The 27,710-nt window shown below is 34.6% G+C and overlaps 2 protein-coding genes across 2 annotated transcripts; both read right to left on the reverse strand.

Moving 5' to 3' along the window:
- Positions 1–3,605: 3,605 nt before the first annotated feature.
- On the reverse strand, positions 3,606–6,714 carry LOC108213261 (putative glucose-6-phosphate 1-epimerase). The gene is made up of 8 exons (XM_017385037.2): positions 6,466–6,714; positions 6,154–6,228; positions 5,631–5,687; positions 5,390–5,550; positions 5,137–5,277; positions 4,860–4,962; positions 4,661–4,760; positions 3,606–4,126 (listed from the first exon to the last, which is right to left on the reverse strand). Exons 1-8 carry the CDS (start codon positions 6,637–6,639, stop codon positions 3,924–3,926), a joined length of 1,014 nt encoding a protein of 337 aa, XP_017240526.1. The 5' UTR covers positions 6,640–6,714; the 3' UTR covers positions 3,606–3,923.
- Positions 6,715–17,451: 10,737 nt separating this feature from the next.
- On the reverse strand, positions 17,452–18,498 carry LOC108212432 (uncharacterized). Its single transcript, XM_064090021.1, has 2 exons — positions 17,794–18,498; positions 17,452–17,535 (listed from the first exon to the last, which is right to left on the reverse strand). Exons 1-2 carry the CDS (start codon positions 18,496–18,498, stop codon positions 17,452–17,454), a joined length of 789 nt encoding a protein of 262 aa, XP_063946091.1.
- Between the last annotated feature and the right edge of the window lie 9,212 nt (positions 18,499–27,710).

Below are 27,710 nucleotides of genomic sequence, written 5' to 3' on the forward strand. Positions count from 1 at the left end.
TCCAAATACATGAATTTAGCAAGCTATAATTCATATGCAAACAAGAAAACGTAATCAAACTTAATTTGATTTTCACTAATTTTAGCATATATTATTACAATATTTTTTCGTATAATTTGTGCAGTTTTTATTTTCGATTAGTAAAGTATTTTTTCACTCCACAATTTTAACTTCTATTTAAGAAGTTTTTATATATCAGACTTTTTAAATATTCAAATACAGGAATTTAGGCTGTTTATAACTCATATGCAAATAATAAAGAAACTTTGTCAAATTTTAATTGATTTTATTAATTTGAAATTTATTAGTATGATTCTTATAAAATTATATGTTTTACATTGTCAAAGTTGGTAAATATGATAACGATTTATATGTTTTAAATGTGTAATGCATTGTTTAAGGTATAGCACATATAAAATCAATTCGCACTCTATTTTTTTAATTTTTTATTAACATATCTCATATATAGTATTCGTACATGTATTAATTTTTTCACCAAGCCCTTCCTTATCATATTTTTAACATCTGCCACGTACTGATCGCCAATAACAAAACTCGAGTATTTTGACTTTTACATATATTGCTTTTTTTAATTTATATTTCATATCATTCTGTTTGTTGATAAAATATGTATAGGTTAACTAGATAAAAAAAACAAAAAATCATACCCGCGTGCGTAGCACGAGCCAAAATGTTATTGAGCATATTTTTATTTAAATAAAAATTTGATAAATGAATATATTTTCATTTGAAAATTTTTGCATACTGTTTATTATAATTTTTTGTTATTTTATTTAAGATACGAGGGATCGCCGTTAGGCGACGTCGAGAAATTTTAATTATATAGTCATTACTATTATCATGTCTTTAATGGATATTTTAGAAACAATTACCTATATTTTTTTTATTATTTTAACTATACATATAATGATTTAATAATAGATCTATTAACTTATAAGTTTTTATTCCAAACATGATATATTATTATTATATCTAATATTTGGTTGTATTAATGATACTAATGAAAAATCTATTCCGTTATAAAATTAATAAAGAAACTATTTCATTATAGATATTTGTCACGTATATATTTTTATTATCAATTTTCAATATAGGCAATAATTATAGCATATAATGGAATAGTAATGTGACTGAATTATGACTACATATGTATTCCTTTATTGATGAATTCTTTTGATGTTAATTATTTCTTAACCTATTTATTAATTTTTATTAAGGACGAGAGGAAACTCTATCATCAGCATATTCACCTTAATTTTATAATTAAGGAATGAATCTAAGCTTTATAATCTACATAACCAGGTTAAGTTCATAATTATTTGGTTCAATGATCTTTTAGCCCTTAAAGTTTGGGTGGAAGTTCCGATGCGGCCTCGAAATTTAAAAACGCTCCTTTCGATCCTCAAATTATATTTGTCGTACCTTTTAGCCCTTATGGCGTATACCGGTATATAACGGGGCTGGACAAAGTTGACATTTCACACGTGAGGGTTAAAAGGGGCATTAAACATTAAGGGTTAAAAAGAACATCTAATGTATTTTAATGTATTCTTTAAGGGTTAAAAGGAACGAGATGTATACTTTTAAGGGTTAAAAGTTACGTCCAAACTTTATCCCGAATATGAATTGTCAAGTTTATCCCCCAATTTATACCGGTATTTTTAAAAAGGGCTAAAAGGTACGACAAAGATACTTTAAGGGTCGAAAAATACGTTTTTAAATTTCGAGGCCGCATCGGAACTTCCACCCATACTTCGAGGGCTAAAAGGTCATTAAGCCTAATTATTTATGTTTCTAAATACAATGATTTATATAGTCCGCGTCGTTATAATTTCTGTTGCATGCTTTAATTTTTTCAATCGAGATTTTGTATATATTATCTTTATCATCTACAACGTACTCATCGCCAATAACATAGCTCGAGTATTTTGACTCTTACATACGTTGCCTTTCATAACTTATATCTCATATTATACTGTTTGTTAATAAAAAATGTATCGGTTAACTAGATTAAAAAAAAAAATCATACTCGTGTGCGTAACACGGGCCAAAATGCTATGAGTATATATTTATTTAAATAAAAATTTGATATATGAGCATATTTTCATTTAAATAACTTAACAATAAAACTTTTTACATACAGTTTATTATTATTTTTTATTATTTTATTTAAGATAAGATGTGTCGCCGAGAAATTTTAATTATATAGTTATTACTATTTTAATGTTTTTTATAAATATTTAGAAAATATTACCTAATATTTTTTATTATTTTAACTATACAAATAATTATTTAATAATAGATCCAGAAACTTTTAAATTTTTATTCCAAACATGAAATATTATTATTATATTAAATATTTGGTTATATTAATTATACTAATGAAAAATCTATACTGTTATAAAATCAATAGAGAGTCTATTTTATTATGGATTTTTATCACGTAGATCTTCTTATTATCAATTTTATCTATATGCAATAATTGTAGCATATAATTTTAGTAATGTAACTAAATTATGACTACATATGTAGTCCTTTAGTGATGTATTCCCTTAAGCTTAATTATTTATTAACCTATTTATTATTTTTTATTAAGGACGGGAGGAAATTCCATCATCACCATATTCACCTTAATATTACAATTAAAGAATGGATGGAAGTTTTATAATCTGTATAATCAGGTTAAATTTATACTCCCTCCGTCCCCCGTGGTTGTTTACGTTCACTGTTTGACGCATTTTGAGGCTACTATAAAGTATAGTCGTAGAACTTTTTCTAAAATTTTCCTTTTTTGAATAAAAGTTTAAGTATTAAATTTTTATTCAGAGAAAACAATTTTAAAAAATATATTATGGAACTATACTTTAAATGAGTGTGGAAAACGTGCCGAAAAGTAACGTAAAGAAATGAGGGGGACAGACGGGTAATTATTTATGATTCTAAATATAAAAATTTATAGTCTGCGTCGTTATAATTTCTGTTGCGTTGCGTGATTTTTTTTTTCAATATATATATATTATCGTTAACATCTACAACGAACTGATCGCCAATAACATCACGTACTGATCGCCAATAACATAACTCGAGTATTTTGACCCTTACATACGTTGTCTTTCTTAATTATATATCCTATCATACTGTTTGTTAATAAAAAATGTATAGGTTAAATAGATTAAAAAAACAAAAAATTATACCTGTGCGCGTAGCACAGGCTAAAATGCTAATAAACACATAAAATTTTATAATCTAAAACTCCTAATAAATAGTTTGACTACGCCGATTACCCGTCAGATTTGAGGTTAATCACGAGAAAAAGTATAGATTAAGTTAATAGAAAATCAGAGAATCAATACCCGTGTGCGTAGCACGGGCAAAAAAAGCTAGTGATTAAGTAAAGAGGTATGAATAATGATGTGGGTAAAATGATATATATTTGATTTACAGTGCCTTAAATGAGTTCTCGGTGAGATGAGTGGGTCAAGTGAGATATTTAGACGTAACGGGTGGCCTGTTTGATATAAAACCCTTATTTCTTGCTGCTGAGATCTAGAGTTCATTTCTAGTTACAGATTATCTATACCAAGTTGCGAGAAAAAGACTTGTTGTCTATTTTGCTAATTTCGACATCAATTTTTCTCCCTCGTAATAATTACAACCAGAATACCAGATTAATGATATAACAGAATTTTGGCCAATCACTAACTAAAATTTAGGCCAGTATGTACATAAAACTCAAAATTATATCAAACAGACACATGAATCACTAATATTATATTTAGGGCTAGTAAAGATTGCAGTCGCATACTCGGCTGAGAGTAGCTCCGTCTCTGCTTGTACACACTCTCGGCTGAAAGAAGCTCTGCCCCTGTCTGTACACGACATGGACCAGCGTGTTTAATCTTTTAGTTACCCAGCACTTTCCTGGGAAGAGGCAGCCCACTACAGGGACTTGAAGGAACTGTTGAGATTTCCTGGCTTCCCCTCCAATCCTCACCTGGATTCAGGGTAATGGGTTTTTCCACTGCAGCAGCCTCAACGCAAACCATGTGCTTATAATCATCCACTCCGAGATCTGCAACAGCCTTCGCCCAAGGATTCCACAAAACTGAAATGTAGAGTTAAAAAAGTATTAATGGTTTTATCCTTCGTGTATGTAACATGAAAAGCCACTACAAAACGTGGTTTATTGGAAAACTACAGATGTCTAAGAATCATATCTATCAAAAGATAGAAGAAAGCAATGAACAAAGTATACACTGACAGAATCTGTTATACAAGAAGTAGTGCAACTGTGTAACATATTTCTTTTATGATAACAGGAAAGAACCAGATGTATTTAAGAACATAAAGTTCAAGAAGCTAGATTCAAATTACCAATCAAAAAAATAAGTTGCTAAATGCCTTGGATGAACAAGTTAACTCAAAATGCAAATTCAATACTTTCAGATCTGACTTTAAGATCTCTATTCTTACTTCTTATTCTTTGCATGTTGTCTGACAAGAAGAACCTAACGTACCAATACAATTTAGGTACTAGAAAGGGTTTACGGTACCACGAAAACTGGAAGAGAAGAAATTGTAGCTTACAACTTCACTACGTAACAAAGTATTCAGTCAGGTATTGTAAAGACTTTCTAACCGGTATCAGGAAGTCCATCTTTGTGAATCACATATGTCCGGTTCTTCCCATTATCCAGAACTGAAATGTTTGTTGGTGTGCTAAGATATATCCTGTCCACCTAATAAAATAGTTCCAGTCAGGCCAGCATTTCATATCTGTGCAGTAAAAGAACATGATAAAGGATAGAGTAAAATAGGGAATGAATTGCGAATCCTACTTCTGATTGAAAAGTTATCGCATTTCTTTGTTCAGTGATTCTCGTTTCATTCTGCAGATTGTCAAGATAGTTCAGTGTCTTTAATCCTTCAACCCGAACTTCACTGTACACATAGTAATAGAAAATTGATATGGTGCAAGCTATATATAAACTCCATCCAACCAGGATACATACTAAAAAAATTTAAGGTTCAATCAAAAACTATAGAACTGAGACTACACAGGTTATAATGTCAATAGTCATTTGTGCATCACATAACCACATATAGACATAGTACCTGATATTCGAAACAGAGTAATAGGTGTGATATGCAAATGTAAATGTAAATGGCTTTCCATCAGTGTTGGTATTTCTGATTCGAGATGTCATCGTCAATTCTCCTCCAGGTCCAAGTGCAATCCTTAGCCGAAACTCGAACCTATAGAGAAAATGTGCCAGTAAAAAAAAAAACTCTAAACCAGTTTGACTCTATGGCAGTCAAGTAATGGCATTCTATATTTCAAACATTGCAAGGGAAGTCTAACGTTCACCTATTGGGCCATATCTTTAGATCATCTTCAGAAGGCTTAAGGATCAGGTCAACAAAAGTCTTACTTGCGGAGCTTGTTGGAAAAGGAGGTGGGTTAGAATCAATGCTCCAGACCCTGTTTCTAGCAAAACCATGAGAGTCAAGAGGACCATGGTTCGAGAACTGCGCATACGGAAGTGAAAGTTCGATTAAATTAGAGATCAACACAAAACAAGCAAGCACATAGTGGTTGACACACGTACTTGAGGGAAGCATATCGGAATACCCCCACGTATTGGCTTCGGAGGCTCGAAAATTGCCTGCAAAAGGCAAATAACATAAACATACATATCGGCAGATTACACTTATTTAAAAAATTACAACTAATTTATAAATCGGAAGTAGCAACTAATTTATAAATGGGGAAGTAGATAGGAACTGCCAATCCTATAGGGTGTAGTCTAGAAATGAAAACAACTAGAATAATTTTCAAGCTCTAATCATTCATATAAAGTAATTAAGAAATGAATTTAGGTCACATGTTTGATACATTTCCAGTGGAAGGGGCCTTAATACTGGCACTTTGGAACAGAAAGGACCAACTGACACTTCCGATAACAAAGCCAACATGGAAATTTTCAGGCTACTTGAAGAGACATGAAAACAATTTTATTTTTTGCTAATTGAAATGATAACAATTCAGTCATATACCGAGGATGCATAACCTACTGAAAGAAGTATATATATGCAATTTTGTATCATCAATCGCAATGAAGCACATGGTACCTTACTACCGAGAAGAAGCAACTCCTCCCCACAGGCATTCTTCCAAGAAGTGACATGGGCACCATACAAATATATCTGTAAGAAATGGACATATCAATAAACACTTGCAATCTGTGATAAGCACAATTAGAAATTATCTCTACCCATCTAAGCCCTTTGGCGCAATTGATTAATGAACAAGTGAAACCAAAATGCACAATGCTGCCATAAACAAACAAGTGAACCCACCCAAACAACACAAATCAAATCAGAGGCATAATCAACCCATCAAAACAATCAATAAGAAAAAATTAATTAATAAATTAAAAAGACCTCAGCGGAACTGCCGCGAGCTTCACGGAGGACGAATTTATCGAGGCCATTGATGCCTTTAACGACTTCAGCATGGACCTTCTCGATCATGTGAATGTGAAGACAAAGGGTGAATAACATGAACAACATTATGGATCGTGGGAACACAAACGCCGAACAACATGACCGTCCCATGATTATTCCAAATATATTACTTGTGATGTTACGAAGTCACTGGTTATTGGATATATAATGCATAGCTTAAAAAATGATCATTAGGCGGCCTGCAATTCTTTAATTTTATTAAGGATTGTTTTAATTCACGGGGCTTATTCGATGGGACATGTATTTATTTAGTTGGGATCGTTTGTAATCTATTACTCCCTCCGTGGTTCCGTGTTTTGTTTGTACGTATTTTGAGCCTCTTATAAAGTATAGTTTAATAATATTTTTTAAAATTTTTTTTAATAAAAGTTTCAACGTCAAACTTTTTTTCAGGAATTTTTTAAAAATTAAATATATAACGCAAGTGTACTTTATAGGAGCCTTAAAATGCGTGCCAAAAAGTAACGTAAAGAACCTGGTGGGACGGAGGGAGTAAAATTTTGGTTTATTTGAGTGAGAATATTCAATTAGGATTGTTTAAAATCCACCTAAATATGATGGTATTCAAATGCTAATGGATTTTTTTTTATTTCAATAAATGATGGAATTTGTGAAATATCTCAATGTACTTTAAATTTTTTGAAATGGGTAATGCTTGTGCCCCAAAAAAATTTCGTAATTTTTTTTACCAAATGATGTGGCACAAATAGAAAATTGTGATTGAGTGATTGATGTAGATAAATGGGGTAACATTATTATTGAAGTGAATGCATCCAATCAGATTTCAACCAGTGTTGTGAAAAACGCAAATCGGTTCTAAGCGGCGGTAGAGCCTTCTAGCGCTTAAGCGGTAAAGCGGACGCTTAAGCGGAATTTTAAGCGGGTTAATAAGCGGATTAATTAATTATTACAACACTGATTTCAACACAATATATTTAATCATTTTTTACAATTTTTTATATAAACAAAGATATTTACATTATACTTTAATATCTTTCTTTTTAACTTCTATTATTCGTTATTTTATTATATATGTATTATATTTTTTAAAATTTAACAATCTTCTTCCTTCTATTAGATAATTTATTTACTACATTTTTTTCCAAACTTATTTATTTAATATTCCGAAAATTTTAAGTTTCTATTTTATCGTCCATACTTTAACTTTAACAACATATTTGTTATACATGAAATATTTTTATACTATTATAATCTTGTTAATGACAATTATTGTTTTTAAATTTGGATATCGAATATTTTAAATTTTAAAGTTTTAAACATTAGTAGTTTACCAAAAACAAGTTTATTTATTGTATACCATAAATATTGATAAGTGTACGAATTTCATAGCAAATAATGTTTGTATTTTTAAATTTTTAATAGTATAAACATATTTCATTATAATAAATTTGTGTTAAGATTGGCACATGAATAATAAAACAATTATATGATTTTTTTTTAAATATGAAATGAACTATATACTTTCGTACGATATATTAATAAATTGAAATGAAGGAACTGCAATACGTCAAATATAAATTAAATATAAATATATATGTTCAAATAAAAATCGTCAACTTATATTTTAAAAAATGGTTAAAAACGAAAGTGCTAGCTGAATATAAAATTCACAAAAAATTTCTTATGGTAGCACTTTTATTGTATATATGTTGGTCCTCGGATGTATTGTAGAGGGGGGGGGGGTTGAATGCAATACTGATAAATTCAAATCCTAATTCAACAACTAATTCAAGATTTAAATATGTCAGTAGAGAATGATACAAACTAAGTTAAGAACACAGTAGTTTAACTTTACAAAATAAATGGTTTATTTATTTTGTTGTTTTGCTGCAACCTCAAGAAAAAGTTTCTCGAGCTTCAGTTCTCTCAAGGAATACACTTGTGTTTCACTCTTTTGGTGTTCTCTCTGTTTGATATTCTACTAAGCTTATGTTATGTTTCCTATATATATATATATATATATATATATATATATATATATATATATATATATATATATATATATATATATATATATATATATCCCTATATAGGGGAGGGTTCTGGTACAAACTTACAAACTTACAAACTTTTTTTGTTCAACACATATATAACTTGAGTTCAACATTTTTTTAATATATTTCGTTGAACATCGATTAAAATAGTGGTGGAGAAGTACATAAACCAATTTTTAAATGTAAGAACTAAGGTAAAAATGTTATTTAACTAATATTTATGTTTCTAGACCCTACCCAAACCCCAGAGGTATAGTTTAAACATCTTTTTAGATATATTCAACACAATGATAATTAGTGTTCAACACCCGATGTTGAACCCCAGTTATAAATGTGTTGAAAACGCGATTTATTTATGCGTTATTTTTAAAAATTGTGATGTTTTTTGAAGAATTTTCAACATGTATACTTATTATAACTAAGGATTAACACGATGGGAGAATAAAAAAAAGTTTGTAAGTTTGTAACTTAAAAAAGTTTTTATTTGATCCTATCCCTATATATATATATATATATATATATATATATATATATATATATATATATATATATATATATCAGAGTTAAACATAACTTGGTCACCACGGGTTCTGCAGATCTATAAAGTAGACTTTTGCTTTTGCGGCTACTTTGTAGATTGCAGCCCATGTGACTTTCCTAAAATACTAATCAACAGTTGTTACATTGTATGAAAAGCAACCTAGGAACATTCCATTTTACGCTTAACAGATTTGAGTGAATAGTGATTTGTCTTCTTTCCAGGTTGCTATCCACGACTTTTGTGTATCCTTGAGCTTCAAGCTGTAGGCTTGGTAGGTCTGCTACAAAACATCTTTCTGTAGCAATCCTAAAATGTTGAACATCTTTATCTGCCACAGGATTGACTTGATGGGGAATCAAATCTAATCCAAGATCTCCAATGACAGTCACATGGAGACACCAGAACTTGCTGTCAAGCAAAGATTGAGATGACAGTGGCTTCTTGAGTACGCTTTTGGTAGGAACGCCAAGTTCTGCTGTCATGCGAGCGGAAACTTGTTGTATGCGGAGTTTCAATCAATGTTGCTGTCAGATAGACTGGCTGTCTTGACCTTGCAACTGTCTGCCTTGTGTAGTACTGTTGCCAACCATCTGACAGTAGCAATCCTTCATTCTTGTTGTCATTCTTTTTTGCGTCTTGGGGCATGAACAATATCAATTGAACTTCTTCCAGGTATACATGTATTACAATCGACAGTATTGAAAAAGACACTACAAAGACATACTCTGGCTGTGACAGTATATTCTACTTAGATAAATTTAAGTACATGAAAATGTTGAGTTGACCGCGGTCTATCACCCATAAATCCCAACAATATGTAAGTTTGAATATAATAAAGTATATTATATATATATATATATATATATATATATACTAGATGATTTTATTCTCATATTTAATTATATTTTGCATTGATTTGGATATTTATTTAATAGATTTCAATGTTTTATTACAGAGTGTAAGAAATTACTAAAGTTGGAAGGATTTGGAGAAAGAAAGCTTAATTGGGCTCAAATTTAGATGAGAATTGGGATTTATTGGATTACACATATTATTACATTGTTTGGGTCATATACATCAAATTTTGACGATCTTACAGTTCACGCAAATTTTAGAAAAACCCAAATAGAAAAACCCATAAACTGTGGAGAAAACAGAGTTACGAATTTTGATTATAGAATCCTATTCGGTTTCCAAGATTGTCTTATATATTCATTAAAACATTAAAATAATTCTATTTGGGAAGATATCAATAAGTTTTTATTAGTGATATATACATATATAGAGATAGAAAGAGAAAAAATAGAGCGAGACTTTTACTTTTCTTCTTGTCGAAAGATTGAAGATCAAAGGTTGTTTGTCTATTCTCAATAATAGTTTAATTATGTGTTTTTATTATATCTCGTGTTTTGTTAGTTTAAATATGAGTGAGTAGATTTATAATATGAGATTAAGTTATACCCTAGCTATGATAGATGCATGATTCCCCCAAACCCAGTTTGATTTATTATTTGCTCTTGCTTATTGAGTTGTGCTAATTAACAATTACAGGTTAGACGTGATTATGTGTATTGTTTGAACCGATATCTATTTATCAACGAAAGTTGGATTTAGATGGTTGTGATTTATTCAATAAGGACATGAACTTCTCCATGAAAATAGGTAGAATGAATTGTTTGGAAATGAGGATGTTGTGTTTAATGTCTGTGAATTGAATGATACCATGGAAATAGGCTTGATTATATTTTTAGAGAAGCCATTAATACCCGGAAGTAGGGATGGCAGAAAAAACTGATCCAAATGGATACCCGATCGTTTCTACCGAGTGGATTTTACCGAACCCGATATTTTGGATTTGATTTTTAGACCCGAACGAGTTTGGATTTGGATTTGGATATTAGGTATTCCGTATCGAAACCCGACCCGAAATCTGAAACCGATCCGAACCCGAAACCCGAAAAAAAAATCCAAATATCTAAATATGTATATATGTATCTGTATAGAGTATACTAATATATTTTTTTTAATTTTAAATATACTAATTTTTTTTATAATATATATAGATAAATTGTGGATGTGTATATTCTTGGGCGATAATGTATTTTTTTGTTTAATTGATGAATTACTTTAAAATTTCATACTCTATATAGTGAAGATTTTTGTTTAGAAATTATTAAATACGGTTCAAGATTTTATTAGTGTGTAATAATTTATTATTAGTGTAGTTTAATTTTGAATATAATGAAATTCAAGGGCGAAAAAATCAAAAAAATTTTACAATACTACTTACATTTCGGGATTCGGGTTTTGGATAAACCCGAACAAAACTGAACCCGATCCGAAACCCGTGGATTTGGATTTGATATGTGAAACCCGATTGGATTTGGATTTGGATTAGGATTTTAAAAATAATTTGGATTTGGATATCTCAAATATCTGAACCGATCCGACCCGTTGTCATCCCTACCCAGAAGAGGTTATTTGTATTTTCTAGGGCGCATCTTTACTCGTGAGTAACATATATGATTAATTGGGGTAGAAATTCATAATTATATTGATTCATGCTAGTGGGGATCCTTGATTTTAAATATATTTTGTTATTTGCTTAATAAGTATTATTTGTATTAGTATAATATTAGTTTGATCATATCTCCATCTTTTATTGTGTCATTTGCTTAGTTGGATTGAAACGAGAATAACTAATGGTTGAGATGTTTGTTTCTGTGAGAGAGTCGACTTACCCTACTACATAGTTCGGAGGTCTTGTTAGATATTTATTATTTGGCAGGCACGCGACAGCCTTTTCAAATTTTTGGCGCCGCTGCGGGGGACAAAGTGTTGTTAGATTAGTTTTTTTAATATTTTTAACTAAATCTTTAGCATATATTTGGCTCTTAGCTTAAGATAAATGAATTGGGGGGGGGGGGGGTTAGTATTTATAGCCAAAATAATGGGCATTTTATATTTAATTTTAAAATGATAAAGCATAAAGTAACCTTAGGCAACCAAGTTTACTCCATTTCCCCATAAAGCATAAAGTGGCTTTTTGATAAAGTGAAAGAACATCTTTGACCTGTATTCTCTGAATTCTTGGGAGACCATTCTTAGCGACAGATGGTGCTATTATTGACATGCAAAGTGGGAATTTTTTTTTCAATTGGGAGAGGAGAAGATGGAATTTCAGCTTCAGAACTCAATGAGTCACCCCCGATGGGTGAAACTATAAACAGGGTGGATGTACTAGAAGAAGCAAAACACCTAGGTTGACACTCTATCATGTGATGATCCACTTCAAGATGTTCTTGTGGGAGGCATTGATGTTGAAAATATAGGGTGTATAGACTACAATAAACTTCTTGATGCAACACCCACAATTATGCAATCTCATCTCAATGTACTAAACCAAGAAGATGTGAAGGAGAGTTGTAAGTCTCTTCAGGTAGAACTAAAACCACTTACTGCATCTTTGAAATATGTGGTTATGAGCCCTAATAGTACATATCATGTTATTATTAATACTGGGCTTTATGACAAGCAAATTGAGTGATTACTCACGATTTTGAAAACATATAAAAGTGTCATTGAGTATACATTTGATGATATTAAGGGCATCAATCTATCTTTGTGTATGATCATTCTTGAGGATGAGTAAGCCTTCTCTATAGAACCTCAAAGGAGACTTAATCCTAATATGATGGAGATAGTCAAAAATGAGGTTTTAAAACTTCTTGATGCATGTATAATCTACCCTATCTTTGATAGTAAGTGGGCATGTACAAGTAGTTCCAAAGAATAGAAGAATGACAGTTGTCAAAAATGATAAGGGTGAGTTAATCTTTACCCGAACTGTAACTGAGTGGGGGTATGTGTATTGTTTGCTTAAAATAGAATAAAGCCACCAGAAAAGATCATCTTCCTCTCTCTTTTATTAATCTATTGCTTCAAAGGTTGGCAAAACATTCACTTTTCTACTATTTGGATGGATATTCAGGCTTCTTTCAAATTCTCGTCCATCTAGATGATCTGAAAAAGAAGACTTTTACATGTCCATATGATACATTTTCATGTCGTAGAATATGATTTGGATTATGTGATTCTCCTCCAACCTTTCAATGTTGTATGATGACAATTTTCTCAGATTTTCTTGAAGATATAATGGAAGAGTTTATGGACGCCTTTTCTGTTTATGGAACATATTTTGACATCTGGTTAAATAATTTAGAATAGGTGCTTCATAAATGTAAGGAAGTTAGTCTAGTTTTAAACTGGGAAAAATGTCATTTTATGGTACAAGAAGGAGTTGTTTTGGGTCATGTTGTCTCACACAGAGGCATCGAGGTCGATAGAGCTAAGGTAGAGGTAGTCGAGCGCTTACCACCCCCACCCTCGATGAAGGGTGTAAGAATATTTCTTGGTCATGCGGGATTTTACCACCGCTTTATAAAAGATTTTTCGAAAATTGCTCGACATATATTTGAGCTCTTAGGCAAAGAGGTCCCTTTTGTTTTTAATGATGCTTGTGTTGAGACTTTTGACTGGTTAAAGAAAGCTCTTATCTCTTCTCCAATAATACAACCACTAGGTTGGAATTTCCCTTTCGAGATCATGCGTGATGCTAGTGATCAATCTATGTGATAGGTCCAGATACGATTGTAGAAGGGGGGGGGGGTTGAATACAATCGATACCAAATAATCACGGAAGTGAATCTGATTGGAATATGACTTGTTAATCAGATTATAATTAATTAATATAACAATGTTTTAAGTCGTTATATAATTAATATGGTTCAGTTTTAATGTCCACTAATGTTCGTAGAATAAATTCGACAGGGTATATTCTAGATTAGTGATTAAAACAACCGGGTTATCAAAGCACAGAAAACTGTGGATATAACGATCAAGCAGGTTACGAACAACTTGAAAGCTTTACAAGTGCTTTGATTTACAAAGTGATGAACACTTAGAAATGAAAAAACTAAGCCATATATATAGGCAAAGCTTTGTACTTGTAAGACAAAGGAAAGACAAGACAAATACAAGTAGAAAAGACAATATAGCTTGGGCAAGACAAACTAAAAGAAAGGGAAGACAATTACAATTGCCTAACAAGCTAAAAGCATGGCAGTAAGCCAAATTTAGAAGGGCAAGACAATTCTGTGAAGGGGCAAGACAATTCAAGGCAGGAAGACAATTTGTCTTGGCCACTCAAAGAATCGGTAGGACAATTTGGAATTGTCTTGCTGATTTATCCAAATTTCGGTAGGACAATTTCATGGAAATTGTCTTGTTGATTCATCCAAATTTCGGTAGGACAATTTCATGGAAATTCTCTTGCTGCATCATATTTCATTCGGTAGGACAATTTCAAGGAAATTGTCTTGCTGGTCTTCTTTTATACTTGAAACACATTTGGTAAGACAATCTTTGATTGTCTTACAGAGTTTGTTTTGATGATTAAGGATGTAATTTGAAGTATATATTAAATAGAAAATCATCCACTTAATTAAGTTAATCATATAAATTCATAAATTAAATTAATTCGAGAGTGAATTAATTTGATAAAAAAATTAAATAATTAATATAATTATTTGTGAAGTGAAATAATAATCTATTAAATATTTATTCACCCAATCTTCAGTAGAGCTGCTTCCTGTCTTCTTTAAACTTTTAATAACTTCTTCTTGATTTGTCGAACGAACGAACTACCACTTCTGCTTGACTTCGAATATTTAATTTGAATAACTGATACACAGATGTACTGTCTGGTTCATCTGTATCTAGTTAAATCAAATATTCTTCGTCAAATAAACAATAAGAATTTGGTTTGTTCGTCGAGTCTTCGTCTTGTAAGTACTTCTTCATTGAATGGAATCTTCTGATAAAATAAAGTATAGAAACTTTATATATTCTGAACTCCTGGACGTGCCACAAAAGATTATTTGTGCACTGAGGCTTGAACATATTAATGAACTTCTTTGAGTGGTGTGCAGCAACATCCTGGAATTCTTCTGATGTATAATTCCCATAAATCATTTGGCGTTCTTCATACGAATTCTGATGACTTGCTATTTACTGAGCTTTCTTATCTGAGTTGAGTTGTACCTCTTTAAATACAAATAGGCTGAACATATGCCTTTCAATCTCCCCCTATTTGTTTGTTAACATAACATGCAAATTTTCTAGAGGATAACTCAAATAATAGATAAGACAAAGATTTAAACATTGGAATGTAAATAGCAAAAGTTTATGGCGTTGCATTAAACATTAAACCATGATCATTAACAGATTACAAAAGGATGTTCCTTGAACATATCTAACAAATATCCTAATCAATCTATTTCACTCAGAACGAGTGACTTCTCCTTCTTCGATATCTGAGAAATAAATGATTGGAGTAGAAGGCACATTCTGAGTAGGCTCTTCAGCTGGAGTGGATTCTCCACGCTTCTTTCTTTCATGAGCCAGAGCTAGCTGGTGAAGTACTTCCAATTCCACAGGGTCTTCACGGAAGTCTGATGGCTGAGATTTTGTTACACCCTTCATCCTCCGAAAGTATTGAGAAATATTTCTTCGGGTGCAGTAAGACAAGATTACATCATCAGCATCAGACTTGGCTTTGGAAGCGAAGCCCTTGGTTCTCAGTAAAGTGGATGCTAGAGCCAGACGTTTGGCAGGGTACTTTGGCAAAGCCTCTTCATTTAGATAGACAGTGCAGAGGACTTCCTTGTGAATGAACTTGACACAGTATGGGTTCTTGACAACCTGAGGACTGTTGAAGACAGCACAATCCAACAGTTTGTCGCGAAGGAGTTCATTCAAGTTGGAGCAACGCTTGACTTTGTTGCGAAGTACCCAGAGCTCAGATACAGAGAATGATTTGAGAAATTCAACAGATAGTCTGAATGAACCATTCCTCTGTGTATAGACAATCAGCTCCCATTCTTCTAGAAAATCCTTAGCTGCAACAGTTAAATATTCCAACTCTAAAGCAAAGGCATGCATAAAGACATCCTCATCAGGGTTTACCTCTCGGAGATCATAAATCAGAGATAAGAACTTTCTGTCATCAAAAGGTTCCCTTTGAGGTCCATTAAAGATCCTTCTTGCAATGTCCCAGCTTTTTCCTTCCTTTCTTTTAATCTCAAGATTCTTCTTCTTGATCGCAGCATCATAGATTTTCTGTTTTTCAATCTTGATTTGTTCCTCTGTGATCAACTTGTCCTCCAGAAGTTTCTGATAATCACGAAGCTTACGCTTCCTAGATTCATTTTCTGCTTTGAACTTCCTGACATTCTCCTCGTGTTCAAGATCAACAGGTTCTTCCTGAAACAAATAACTTTCATCAAATTTACCTTCTTCTTTAGCCTGACGATGGGTAGCATCGAAGACGTCATCATCATCCATGTCTTTCGGATAATCATCATAATTGTCAGTGTTGAAGACATTATCAGAATGATGTAACGGCTCTTTGACTTTTGACCTTTCATAACTTCTTTCAGCTTCAGAAGAGTCCTTACCACTTGCTCCTTCTCCACCCTTATCACTCCTATCAGCAGCATCAACATTGCTGTTATCATCTTTGTCTTCCTTATCCTTCTTCCCCTTAGTTGAGGGATCCTCTGGAGTAGACTGAGATGTAGACTGATTGATCTTCAAGTGTTGAACAACTTGAGCTAAAGTCTGCTCCAAGCCATCAAGCTTTGTCATACAGAGCTCCTGGTTCTTGTCAAACTTGTCCATCCTAGAGTGGATACCCTTGACATGATCGTCCATTTCCTTTTTCAGAGAAGTAAAGGAAGTATCAACAACTTTCTCCTGTAGAGTTACCAGCTCTCCACTTCTGAACTTTGCATTCTCAGCATTCAACCTTTCTATTTCAGCTTTCAGAGCAGCCATTTGTTCCTGTAACAGATCTGTGTTGGTGTGTGCACTCACCTCACGAACACTCAAAGATTTGTCACTATCCTCGCGTGCATGTGTTTCGCTCGGTGTTTGCCTGATTTCACTCGTATTTTTCACACCGTCACCAGAACCTGTATATACAACCATAGTTCCCTGAGATGGAACTGTAGGATGTGAAGGAACAAATTGTCCTTCCGATGCCTGTGAAGGCAGATGTACTTGCAGGTTGCCAAGTAGATCCTGATCCAAAAGGAAAGAGTGATCAGAAAAGTTTTCATATGACATATTTTGAAAATCTGTGCTCTCTCTAAGTGAAGAATCATAAAACAAAGGTTCAGTGTTTACTAGCGTGAGTGCTAGTTGTGTGCTTGACTCTTTACAGGATACCGCGGTCGGACGACCAATTTCAATAAACGCATTCTGTGGAGAGAATGAATCTAGAGACTATATATTTACCATTTCAGTGTCCAAATCCTTTTGGGAGGAAATGGATGCAGCGGCAGTTGTTTCCGGTTCTGCCACCCTTTGCTTCTTGTGAGACAGAGCTGCGGGTTCTCTCAATATTGCACTCCCACTCCGTTTCCGGACTACCTTTCTAACAACTGGTGTAGTAGTAGTGTTGGTTGATGTGTTTGATGAAGAATCAGTTTTTGAAATGGAAACGTCAGCTTGGTTATGAACCTGGGTGTTTTCAGGTTCATTGCTGGGAGTCTGAAAATCAAATCCAATGTCACAATCAAAATCTGCAATATCAATATTAAAAGTATCAGTGAGATTAGAAAGTACCTGAGCTACCTGTAAGTCAGTCCTGAAGTCCTGTAGCTCTGGATTGATAGCAGAATCAGATGGCAGGGGTTGAGAGGTGGATTGTGTTTGGGGAATGTGATGTGTATGGGTAGGTGAAGGTATAGGTTCAGACTGTGAAGGAAATATTGATGATTGTTGTTCAGGGAAGAAGTTGTAGTGCGGAGGGGATTGGTTTTGAGATTGGCGAGGAGAGTTGTATGGTGATTGGTAAGGTGATTGATATGGTGAGTTGTATGGAGGGTTGTATGGTGAGTGGTGTGAGGATTGGCTGGAGGATTGGTAGTCTTGGATGAGTTGTAGTGGTTGGAGGTTTTGTTGAGGTGGTTGTTGTTGTTCTTGCATTTCTGGTTGAGCATGTTGCTGCTGTTGTTGTTGTTGTTGTTGTTGTTGTTGATATTGATGTTGTTGTAGAGGTTCAGGGACTTGAACAGGCTGAAATGGAGCACTAAACTGCTCCAGCATGAAAGGAGTCACAACCAGTGGCACATTCTCATGCTTCTTCTTGTTGACCAGCCTGGTCTGAATCTTAGCACAAGTCCTCTGAATAGGAACCACAGGAGAATCGACATACATGTTCCTATCAGCCTCATTCATCTTATCATTTAAAAATAACATCAGAAACCTCGGATAAAAGCATTCAACCTTCTCATTCTGATGAATAGATCTTTGTTTAACAGAACCCATTTTTCTGATAATCTCCCTCAGCAATATCTTCCCAAAGTTGATCCGACGATTATATGCTATGCTGAATCCAAAGATTTGCAGAATCGAAGATATATTGCCAAAATTCTTCCTATTAGTGGGAGCAAACACCTTTGCCAGGGTGTCGAAGAATACATCTCATTCAGCCTTCAGATTTCCCTTAGCCATTTTAGGGAGAAAGATCTGTGCCTGATAGTTAATGTCCTGGAAGAATTGTCTAATCTCAGCATCTGTAGGGTCTTCTTCAAAATTTTCCCTTGAAAATCCCAAGATTCTATTAACATCATCAACAGTGATGACAATCCTCTTTCCATTAGGTAGATCACCTATCAGTTTGAAGTTATCTAGAGTTGTAGAGTTGACAGCATTTGAGTAGAAGTCAAACAGTGGTTGCACTTGAATCGGAATATCAACTGTAAGTGCAGTACTGGCTAGACATTGGCTTGTAAGGAATCTGACCCATGTTTTGAATCTATCTGAGCAGTCATTAGGATTCAGGTTTGCACAATAGTTGGTCTCAGCGATCACAAATTCTCCGGCCATTTATAATAATTAAAAATTGAATCAAGCGAGAATTTTTCAAAAGAAATGTGAAGGACCCACCATAATTATCCGACTAAAGCATGCATAAAACGATAAATAAACGAGAATTACAGAGTTATAAAATATTAGAACTAAAATCTAAATCCACAATCCCCGGATCACCAGGAATGAGTATGAACAACATCTAAAGTATTACAAACCCAAATTAAAGTCTAAGTCATTACTACACATTTCAAATCCCAAAAGTTTCTAAAAGATAAAATTAGGGAACTATGAGTTCCCAACCTGCTCCATCATACGGCAGTACGCAATCCCTGATCCTGAGGTGGACTTATGGGCGGTCTGCTTGAATCATGCCATTCTCGGGTTTCACTGAAGGGTTATAATAAACAACAATATGTACGAGCAAAAAGCTCAGCAAGTGAAAGCAGTATATAACAGTTCACAATATGCAATATAAACAAGTGCAAAAAACAACAATAGATATCACAAGGTATAATCACAAGTAAAGGTGCAAGTGAGATAGCGAATTTATTAGAATTGGAAACACACAGCGCTACGAGCATTGAGGGGTGATCAACCCACACCAAGATCCGAACCACATAAAGTGATTCAACCAGGGAGGATCCTCGGCACACATTGGCCATAAACAGACATCAGGCTCCCCGCTACTGATGCTGCAATTAATTGACTGGCGCCTCAGTCTTAAATAAAAAATATTATCCAATTCCTTTTAAGGTCATATCAATTCAATTCATTTTCAAAAAGGAGTCTTGATCAAAGACAAGTCATAAGCAATGGTATTTTCAAAATACAAGTGATCTTTCTAAATGAGGGAATGTTATTAAGATCAGGGTTCCAAAAGAGATAGTTCCGTTTAATGTGGGGTATCAAGTTCTCATTATTCATCATGGGACTATTAGAGTGTATTCATGTGGGTGTAAGGTGATATTATATGAAAAAGGTAATTCAAGTATTAAGGGTATTATTGGAATCCAAAGTTTTGATCATAAGGGGTGATAAGGTGATTCCGTTCTAAGTAAACAGTAATTCAACATTCACAGGGTATACAATTATCAAGCAAGTATAAAGGAAGAGTTTCACTTGCTTGGACTAAGCTTACTGAGCTCTTGTATAGATGCTTCTAGGGGTTCCTTGCCTGGCCTCCTACTTGCACCTATAATCAATAGTATCCTCGTCACTACAAAGCTAACTACCCTTTCATGTATAAATATATATATATATATATATATATATATATATATACATAAATAAATTTATACATATATATATATATATATATATATATATATATATATACACTTAATCTTAATTAAAACAAGTAACATGTTCATCAAGTAATGCACATAACAAGTAAAGCATGGCATTTTATTACTTAACTATTATCACTTAATAATCCTCTAATTATACCTAAGTCACTTAAGCAATTAATCAAGTAACACATAAGGTCTAAGACCAACACCTCCTAACTATACTCTACTGACCTCAACTTAACCAATTAATAGTAAGGCACACTTGTGCCCCACCTCCCAAGACTTACAAGTGAAGTGCAACCTAAGTGACTTACTAGTATGCTTACCTTGGCGACACTTATGTGCCTTGGTTAAAATAATGTATCTACACTAAGTGCATTGACTTAAACTAACTTGAACAATCTAATATGACTTAAAACTAACTCATGGACTCAATATAAGGTCAAGGCCTCACTGATGACACACTCAAATGCAATGCACCCTAAGTTGGTTCTGAAATGTGACTCTATGTATGACACTTGTGTTCTTTAGTGGGAATGAGGCATCTCCACTTAAGGCATTGACTCCAAACTAATTTATACAGGTTGATATGATCCTAAACTAACTTTATTCAGTGGTGTGACTCAAAGGCCTTGCCTACAAGGGCCTTTAAAAACTAGTGTACTAAGGTGACCATTCTGCCTAAGCACTTTGGCACCTCTTGGGGGTCTTGGCAAAAACAAGTGTTTCCACCATGTGCCTTGGTGAAATTGTGACTCCTCTGGATACCTAAGACATAAATCTAAGTTGTGCACTTGGAATGACACTAAGGCCCCTTGCTCAGGCCTCCTTGGGCCTCCATGCCAAGTTGGCACAGAACACCTTGACTTGCTGTGGGGACTACCCTGATCTTACCAACTTGAAACTCACTAAACTCACCCAATACACCAATAAAATGACTCAATAAGCTTCCTAAGACTTCCCTAAACTCATCTAGATTAAGGCCCCATGAGGGCCTCACCAATGACATAGCTTTAACCACTCAAGGATGCAATTGATCCTAAAGTGCCCTATTCTGCCCTGTACTCAAAAATGTGTGTGTGTACCTATGTAAATGATTGTTTTTATGCCTTTATGGCTACTGGAGACTTGTATATACCAAGTCCCAGCTCCAGGTAACTTGGGCCTATGAGGGCCTAAGCATGACATCTCCATTTTTCATGGTTTCTATAGTGTAAAAATCTGCTTTGGTGTGTGTGTGACTCCTTCCACCTTAACTCCCTTCCAAACGCCATATTCCAAGCAAACAAGCCACAAAACTACTCTACATGATACATATATCTACTGTCTATCCTCACCAAGCAAGATACCATAATTTTTAACCATATAAAATACAATGCCGAAGCAAAATAGTGAGCCAAAACAGAGCAGAATTTTCAGGGAGCATACATGAGCAAAATTTCGAATATATGAACATGATACTCTCAAACTAACCGCTGATTATCATTGTAAACTATCATATATGTTAAGAACCAACCATGTTTCACAAGTAACATAGCATGCATTAATCAAAAACCAAGTTAGAAACTCCAAATCATCACATATAGCATCCATTCGAAAGTCATGGCATAAAATCACTAGTTTCACATATTTCTTGTACAAATCATAACATGCAAGCTCTAAAACTTTATAAAACATATGGTAAGGGATCAAATCTTCTCAAAACCATAAGTATAACATCATTTCATTCTCAAAACCAATCACCAAAAATCCATTTCATTCGGCTCCCTTAAAGGTCATGGCCGAATGTGATGAAACAAGCGCGTGTCTTGGTCAAATGGAGGCATAAACCTCACCAAGAACACCTCAAGCTCATCTTTAGGAACCCCCAAAATGGTGACCCTAAGCTCATAAGAACTAAGGCCCCATTTCGGCTCCAAATTCAACATGCAACATAAGTTCTAACCTCAAAATGAAGATACAAGCTTGGATGATGGAGTATGTGCCTTGACAAGCTTGAAAATGAAGAAGAAATGAAGAAAATGGTGGAGAGGTGTAGAGAGAGAGATTCGGCCGAGAGAGATGAGGGAGAGAAGAGAGGAGAGTGGAGAGGGTTTTGGTGAGTGAAAGGGGGTGTGACAAGTGGAGCCAAGTGCTTGCCTTGATCCTTCTTTTGACTAGAAATAAGTTAGCGGGGTTTGTAATGACTAGCTTGTCCTTGGAAGCAATGTAAGGGGTGTTTGCATGCAAGGGTAGAGTAGACATTTGGTAATTATTTAAAGTGTGATTTAAAAGTATTAAAAGAAAGAGTTTTAATAAATAAAGTACAAATCTATAAATCATGAAATTAATATCACAAATAATATGAGATTTTAAAAGTTTAATAAAATAGTTTTCAAAAATTTTGGACAAAGAATGAATTTTAAAGGATTTACTAAAAGTAGAGCTCTAATATTCACATTACACATAAATATAAAAACACGAATATGATACACGTAAAATCTCGAGAAGAGTATATATATCAAATCGTCATTTTACAAGTTAAGATCTATCGGCTACTCGCAATTTATCGAATATTACTAAATCGTATCAATCTCTATTATTATTAAATCGGGTAGCGACAATGATCACATTTATTAATATTAAGTCAAAACCGTCGCAACTAGTAGTATCATTTAATCGCGTAGCGAGATTTATTCACCAAATATTAAACAAGTACATTTAAACTATAATCGGAAGTCACATAACAATAAACGAGTCAAATTCACATAATTTGGCAATTAAGACACGAAGATTTATATATTACCAAAAATGAAATAATGTAATATATATATAAGTCAAATATTACAGGCGTTACATCCTTCCCCCCTTAAAAGGATTCTGACCCCACAATCTAAATAAATAAATGAGGATACTTATCTAACATATCACTTTCTAATTCCCATGTTGATTCTTCAACCTTGGGATTCCTCCACAAAACTCTAACTAAAGGAACTGTTTTATTCCTTAACACCTTATTCTTTCTATCTAGAATGCTAACCGGTTGCTCGATATAAGACAAATCGGGCTCTATTTCAACTGGTTCATTCTCTATGATGCACTTGGTGTCGGGGTTGAACTTCTTAAGCAATGAGACATGGAAAACATTGTGAACGTGCTGCATTTGAGGCGGTAAGGCTAATTCGTATGCCACTTTCCCAATTCTGCTTAGAATCTCAAAAGGACCAATAAATCTTGGACTCAATTTCCCTTTCTTTCCGAATCTTGCTATTCCTTTCCAAGGTGACACTTTCAACAAAACAGCTTCTCCTACTTCATACTCAACATCCTTTCTGTGCCGGTCAGCATACTTTCGTTGCCTGTCTTGAGCTGCAATCAGTCTGCTTCGAATCACATATACTGCTTCCTTTGTTTGCTGGATCAATTCTGGACCAATTACTTTCCTTTCTCCAACTTCATCCCAATATATCGGAGATCTACACTTCCTCCCGTAAAGAGCTTCGTACGGGGGCATTCCAATGCTGGCATGATAACTGTTATCATACAAAAACACAACCAAAGGCAAATGCTCGTCCCAATTTCCTTTGAAGTCCAAAGCACAAGACCTTAACATGTCTTCGATAGTTTGAATTGTACGCTCGCTTTGTCCGTCCATTTGTGGATGATAAGCAGTACTCATCTTGAGTCGGGTTCCCAAATGTTCTTGAAATTGCTTCCAGAATCTAGAGTTAAAACGAGGGTCTCGATCTGACACAATAGATACTGGAACTCCATGACGAGTAACAATCTCTTTCAAATACATGTGAATCAGCTTGTCCATTGAAAATCTCTCGTTGATTGGCAGAAAATAAGCTGACTTGGTCAATCGATCAATGATTACCCAAATAGCATCATGATTAGATTTTGTCCTTGGCAATCCAACTATAAAGTCCATTGCAATGTGCTCCCACTTCCATTCTGGTATCTCTAAAGGCTGTATCATTCCACTTGGCTTCTGATGTTCAGCTTTTACTCTTTGACAAGTGTAGCATTTACTGATCCATTGAGCAATTTCCTTCTTCATATCTGGCCACCAAAAGTTTTGCTTCAAATCTTGGTACATCTTTGTGCTTCCGGGGTGAATAGAAAATTCTGAATTGTGAGCATCCTTCAAAATCTCATTCTTCAATTCTTCCACATTTGGTATCCAAATCCTTGATGAAAACCTCAAGATTCCTTGGTTGTCTTTTTGTGTACGAATTTCTTCTCCGGTCAACTCATTCATCTTCTCATTCATTACTTCTTCTTGGCACTTCTTTATCTTTTCCATCAATTCAGGCTGAAAAGTCATGGTACAAATCATTTCTGTAGGTGCACTTGGAGCTCGAATTTCAATTCCCATCTTCTCAAATTCTTGTGATAACTCTTGAGCCATGGCCACCATATTCAACCTTTCTTTGCGACTTAACGCATCTGCTACCACGTTTGCCTTTCCGGGATGATAATTAATCGTGCAGTCGTAGTCTTTAATCAATTCCAACCATCTTCGTTGCCTCATGTTCAACTCTTTTTGCGTGAAAATGTACTTTAAGCTTTTGTGATCCGTGAATATTTCACACTTCTCGCCATAAAGATAGTGTCTCCAAAGCTTCAAAGCAAACACAATTGCTACCAATTCCAAGTCATGAGTCGGGTATCTTTGTTCGTGTGGCTTAAGTTGTCTTGACGCCTAGGCTATTACTTTCCCGTGTTGCATTAAGACACAACCTAATCCTTTATACGACGCATCACTGTAGATAACAAAATCTCCTTGATCATCTAGCAAAGCCAAAACTGGAGCGGTAACTAACTTCTGCTTCAACTCTTGAAAACTCTTTTCACATTTGTCGGTCCATTCAAACTTCTCGTTCTTCCGAGTCAATCTTGTCAACGGTACTGCAATCTTTGAGAAATCCTTCACAAACCTTCGATAATATCCTGCCAATCCTATGAAACTTCTAACTTCAGTTGGGGTCTTTGGCCTTTCCCAATTCATTACAGCTTCTATCTTCGCTGGATCCACACGAATTCCTTCACTTCCAACAATATGCCCTAAAAACTGCACTTCTCGTAGCTAGAATTCACATTTAGAGAACTCTGCATATAACTTCTCCTTCCTTAAAGTTTCAAAGCTATCCTCAGATGTTCAGCATGTTCTTCTTCAGATTTCGAGTGTCATCGATGAATACAATGATGAACTTATCTAAATACTTCTTGAATACACGGTTCATCAAATCCATGAAGGCGGCTGGCGCGTTTGTCAATCCAAATGCCATAACTAGAAACTTGTAATGTCCATACCGAGTTCTAAAAGCTGTCTTTGGGATGTCCTCCAGCTTAATCTTCAATTGATGATATCCCGAACGCAAATCAATCTTTGAAAAGTAAGTTGCTCCTTTGAGTTGATCAAATAAGTCGTCGATACGAGGCAAATGATACCTATTCTTGATTGTCAGCTTGTTCAATTCTCTATAGTCGATGCACAATCTCATGCTTCCGTCCTTTTTCTTCACAAAAAGAACTGGAGCTCCCCACGGGGATACACTCGGCCTTATAACTCCTTTATCTAACAACTCTTGTAATTGCTTGGCCAATTCCTTCATTTCTGCCGGTGCCATCCGATACGGTTGCTTCGAAACTGGTTCCGTGCCGGGCGCTAAGTCGATAGAAAACTCAATTTGACGGTCAGGCGGCAATCCAGGAAGATCGTCAGGAAACACATCAAGAAACTCGTTAACTATCGGAATACTTTCTATATTCGGCGTCTCTTTAGATCTATCAATCACATAAGCCAAATAACCTTCACAACCTTGTCTTAACAGTTTCTTAGCTTGAATTATCGTCAAAAATGTCTTAACTTGTTTCTGCCCTTTAAACTCTACTTTCTTGCCTTGAGGAGACTTAAGGATTATCTTCTTCTTCTTACAATCTATTTGAGCACCATTTTCTGCTAACCAATCCATACCTAATATGACATCAAATTCTCCTAATCGAAAAGGTATAAGGGAAGCAGGAAAACTAAAGCCAGAAATCTCTATAGTACACCGGGGGCAAATACTTTTAACAGATACTTGTTGTTGATTAGCAATAATGATAGAAAGAGGTTCAACTACCGGTTCAATTTCACAATTCAACTTGCCAACAAAAGATTCAGATATGAAAGATCTAGTAGCTCCGGAATCAAATAGCACTTTAGCATGGATGTTGTTGACAGAAAGCGTACCTGCCACAACCTCAGAACTCTGAACAACATCCTTGATATTCATGTTAAAAGTCCTTGCTTGAGCCGGATAAGAGGGATGGTAAACAGGAGTTGCAGACTCAAAAACTTGAGTAGAAGGTAATTGCAGAATCGGAGCAGAAGATGTCATTCCTTGATTGTATGGGGTAGCTGCCAATTGCATCAACTTGTTGGTTCCAGAAGCTTTACAATCCCTTGACATGTGACTGGTCTTTCCACACTTGAAACATGTAACAAAAGGCTTCGGGTTCTGGCACTCGTTTGCATAATGACCCTTCGAGTTGTACTTGAAACAGACAATATCAGCCTTATTACAATTTCCCGTGTGTTTCTTGTTACAGAACTTACATTCTGAAGTTGCTTGTTGACTCTTTTGACCACTTGGTCCTTGAATCTTCCTCACATTCCTATTATTACCTTTCTTGAAACCTCGGGGACCTGCTTGATTCTGAAATCCAAACTTCTTAAAATTCTTCCCCTTTTGGCTCCCTTGCGCCGAACCTTCACTATTATTCCCAAACTTCCTCTTCTTGTTGTCCTTCTTCTTCTGATTCTGATCACTTTCTCCTTCGATTACCATTGCCTTCTGGACCACTTCAGCATATGTGGCCAATTCAAAAGCAGCCACTCTGCTTCGTAGCCAAGGCTTCAATCCTTGTTGAAATCTCTTTGCTCTTTTCTCATCCGTGTCCACATAATCTCCCACGAACCTTGCCAATTCTGTAAATTTCTTTTCATATTCTCCAACAGTCATTCCCTCCTGCTTTAATTCAAAAAATTTCAACTCCATTTGAGTTTGCATATACCTTGGAAAATAATTGTCTAGAAAAATCTTCTTAAACCTGTCCCAAGCAATAACATCACCTTCTTCTAAAGCACGTGCTGACTCCCACCAATAGTTTGCTTCATCTCTCAGAAAATAAGAGGCATACTCAACTTTCTTTTCTTCAGTTACCACAGCCAATGTGAAAGCCTTCTCCATCTCCTTAAGCCAGGATTGAGCTTCAACAGGGTCTTGAGTTCCTCGGAACTCGGGTGGTTTCACAGCCTGAAAAGATTTGAAGGTAGTAGGTGGTGGTGGAGGTGCTTGTTGTTGTTGCTGGAGTTGTTGTTGGAGTAATTGTTGTTGTTGAGCAAGG

The sequence above is a fragment of the Daucus carota genome, chromosome 3, assembly GCF_001625215.2.
Source record: "Daucus carota subsp. sativus chromosome 3, DH1 v3.0, whole genome shotgun sequence".
NCBI lineage: Eukaryota > Viridiplantae > Streptophyta > Magnoliopsida > Apiales > Apiaceae > Daucus > Daucus carota.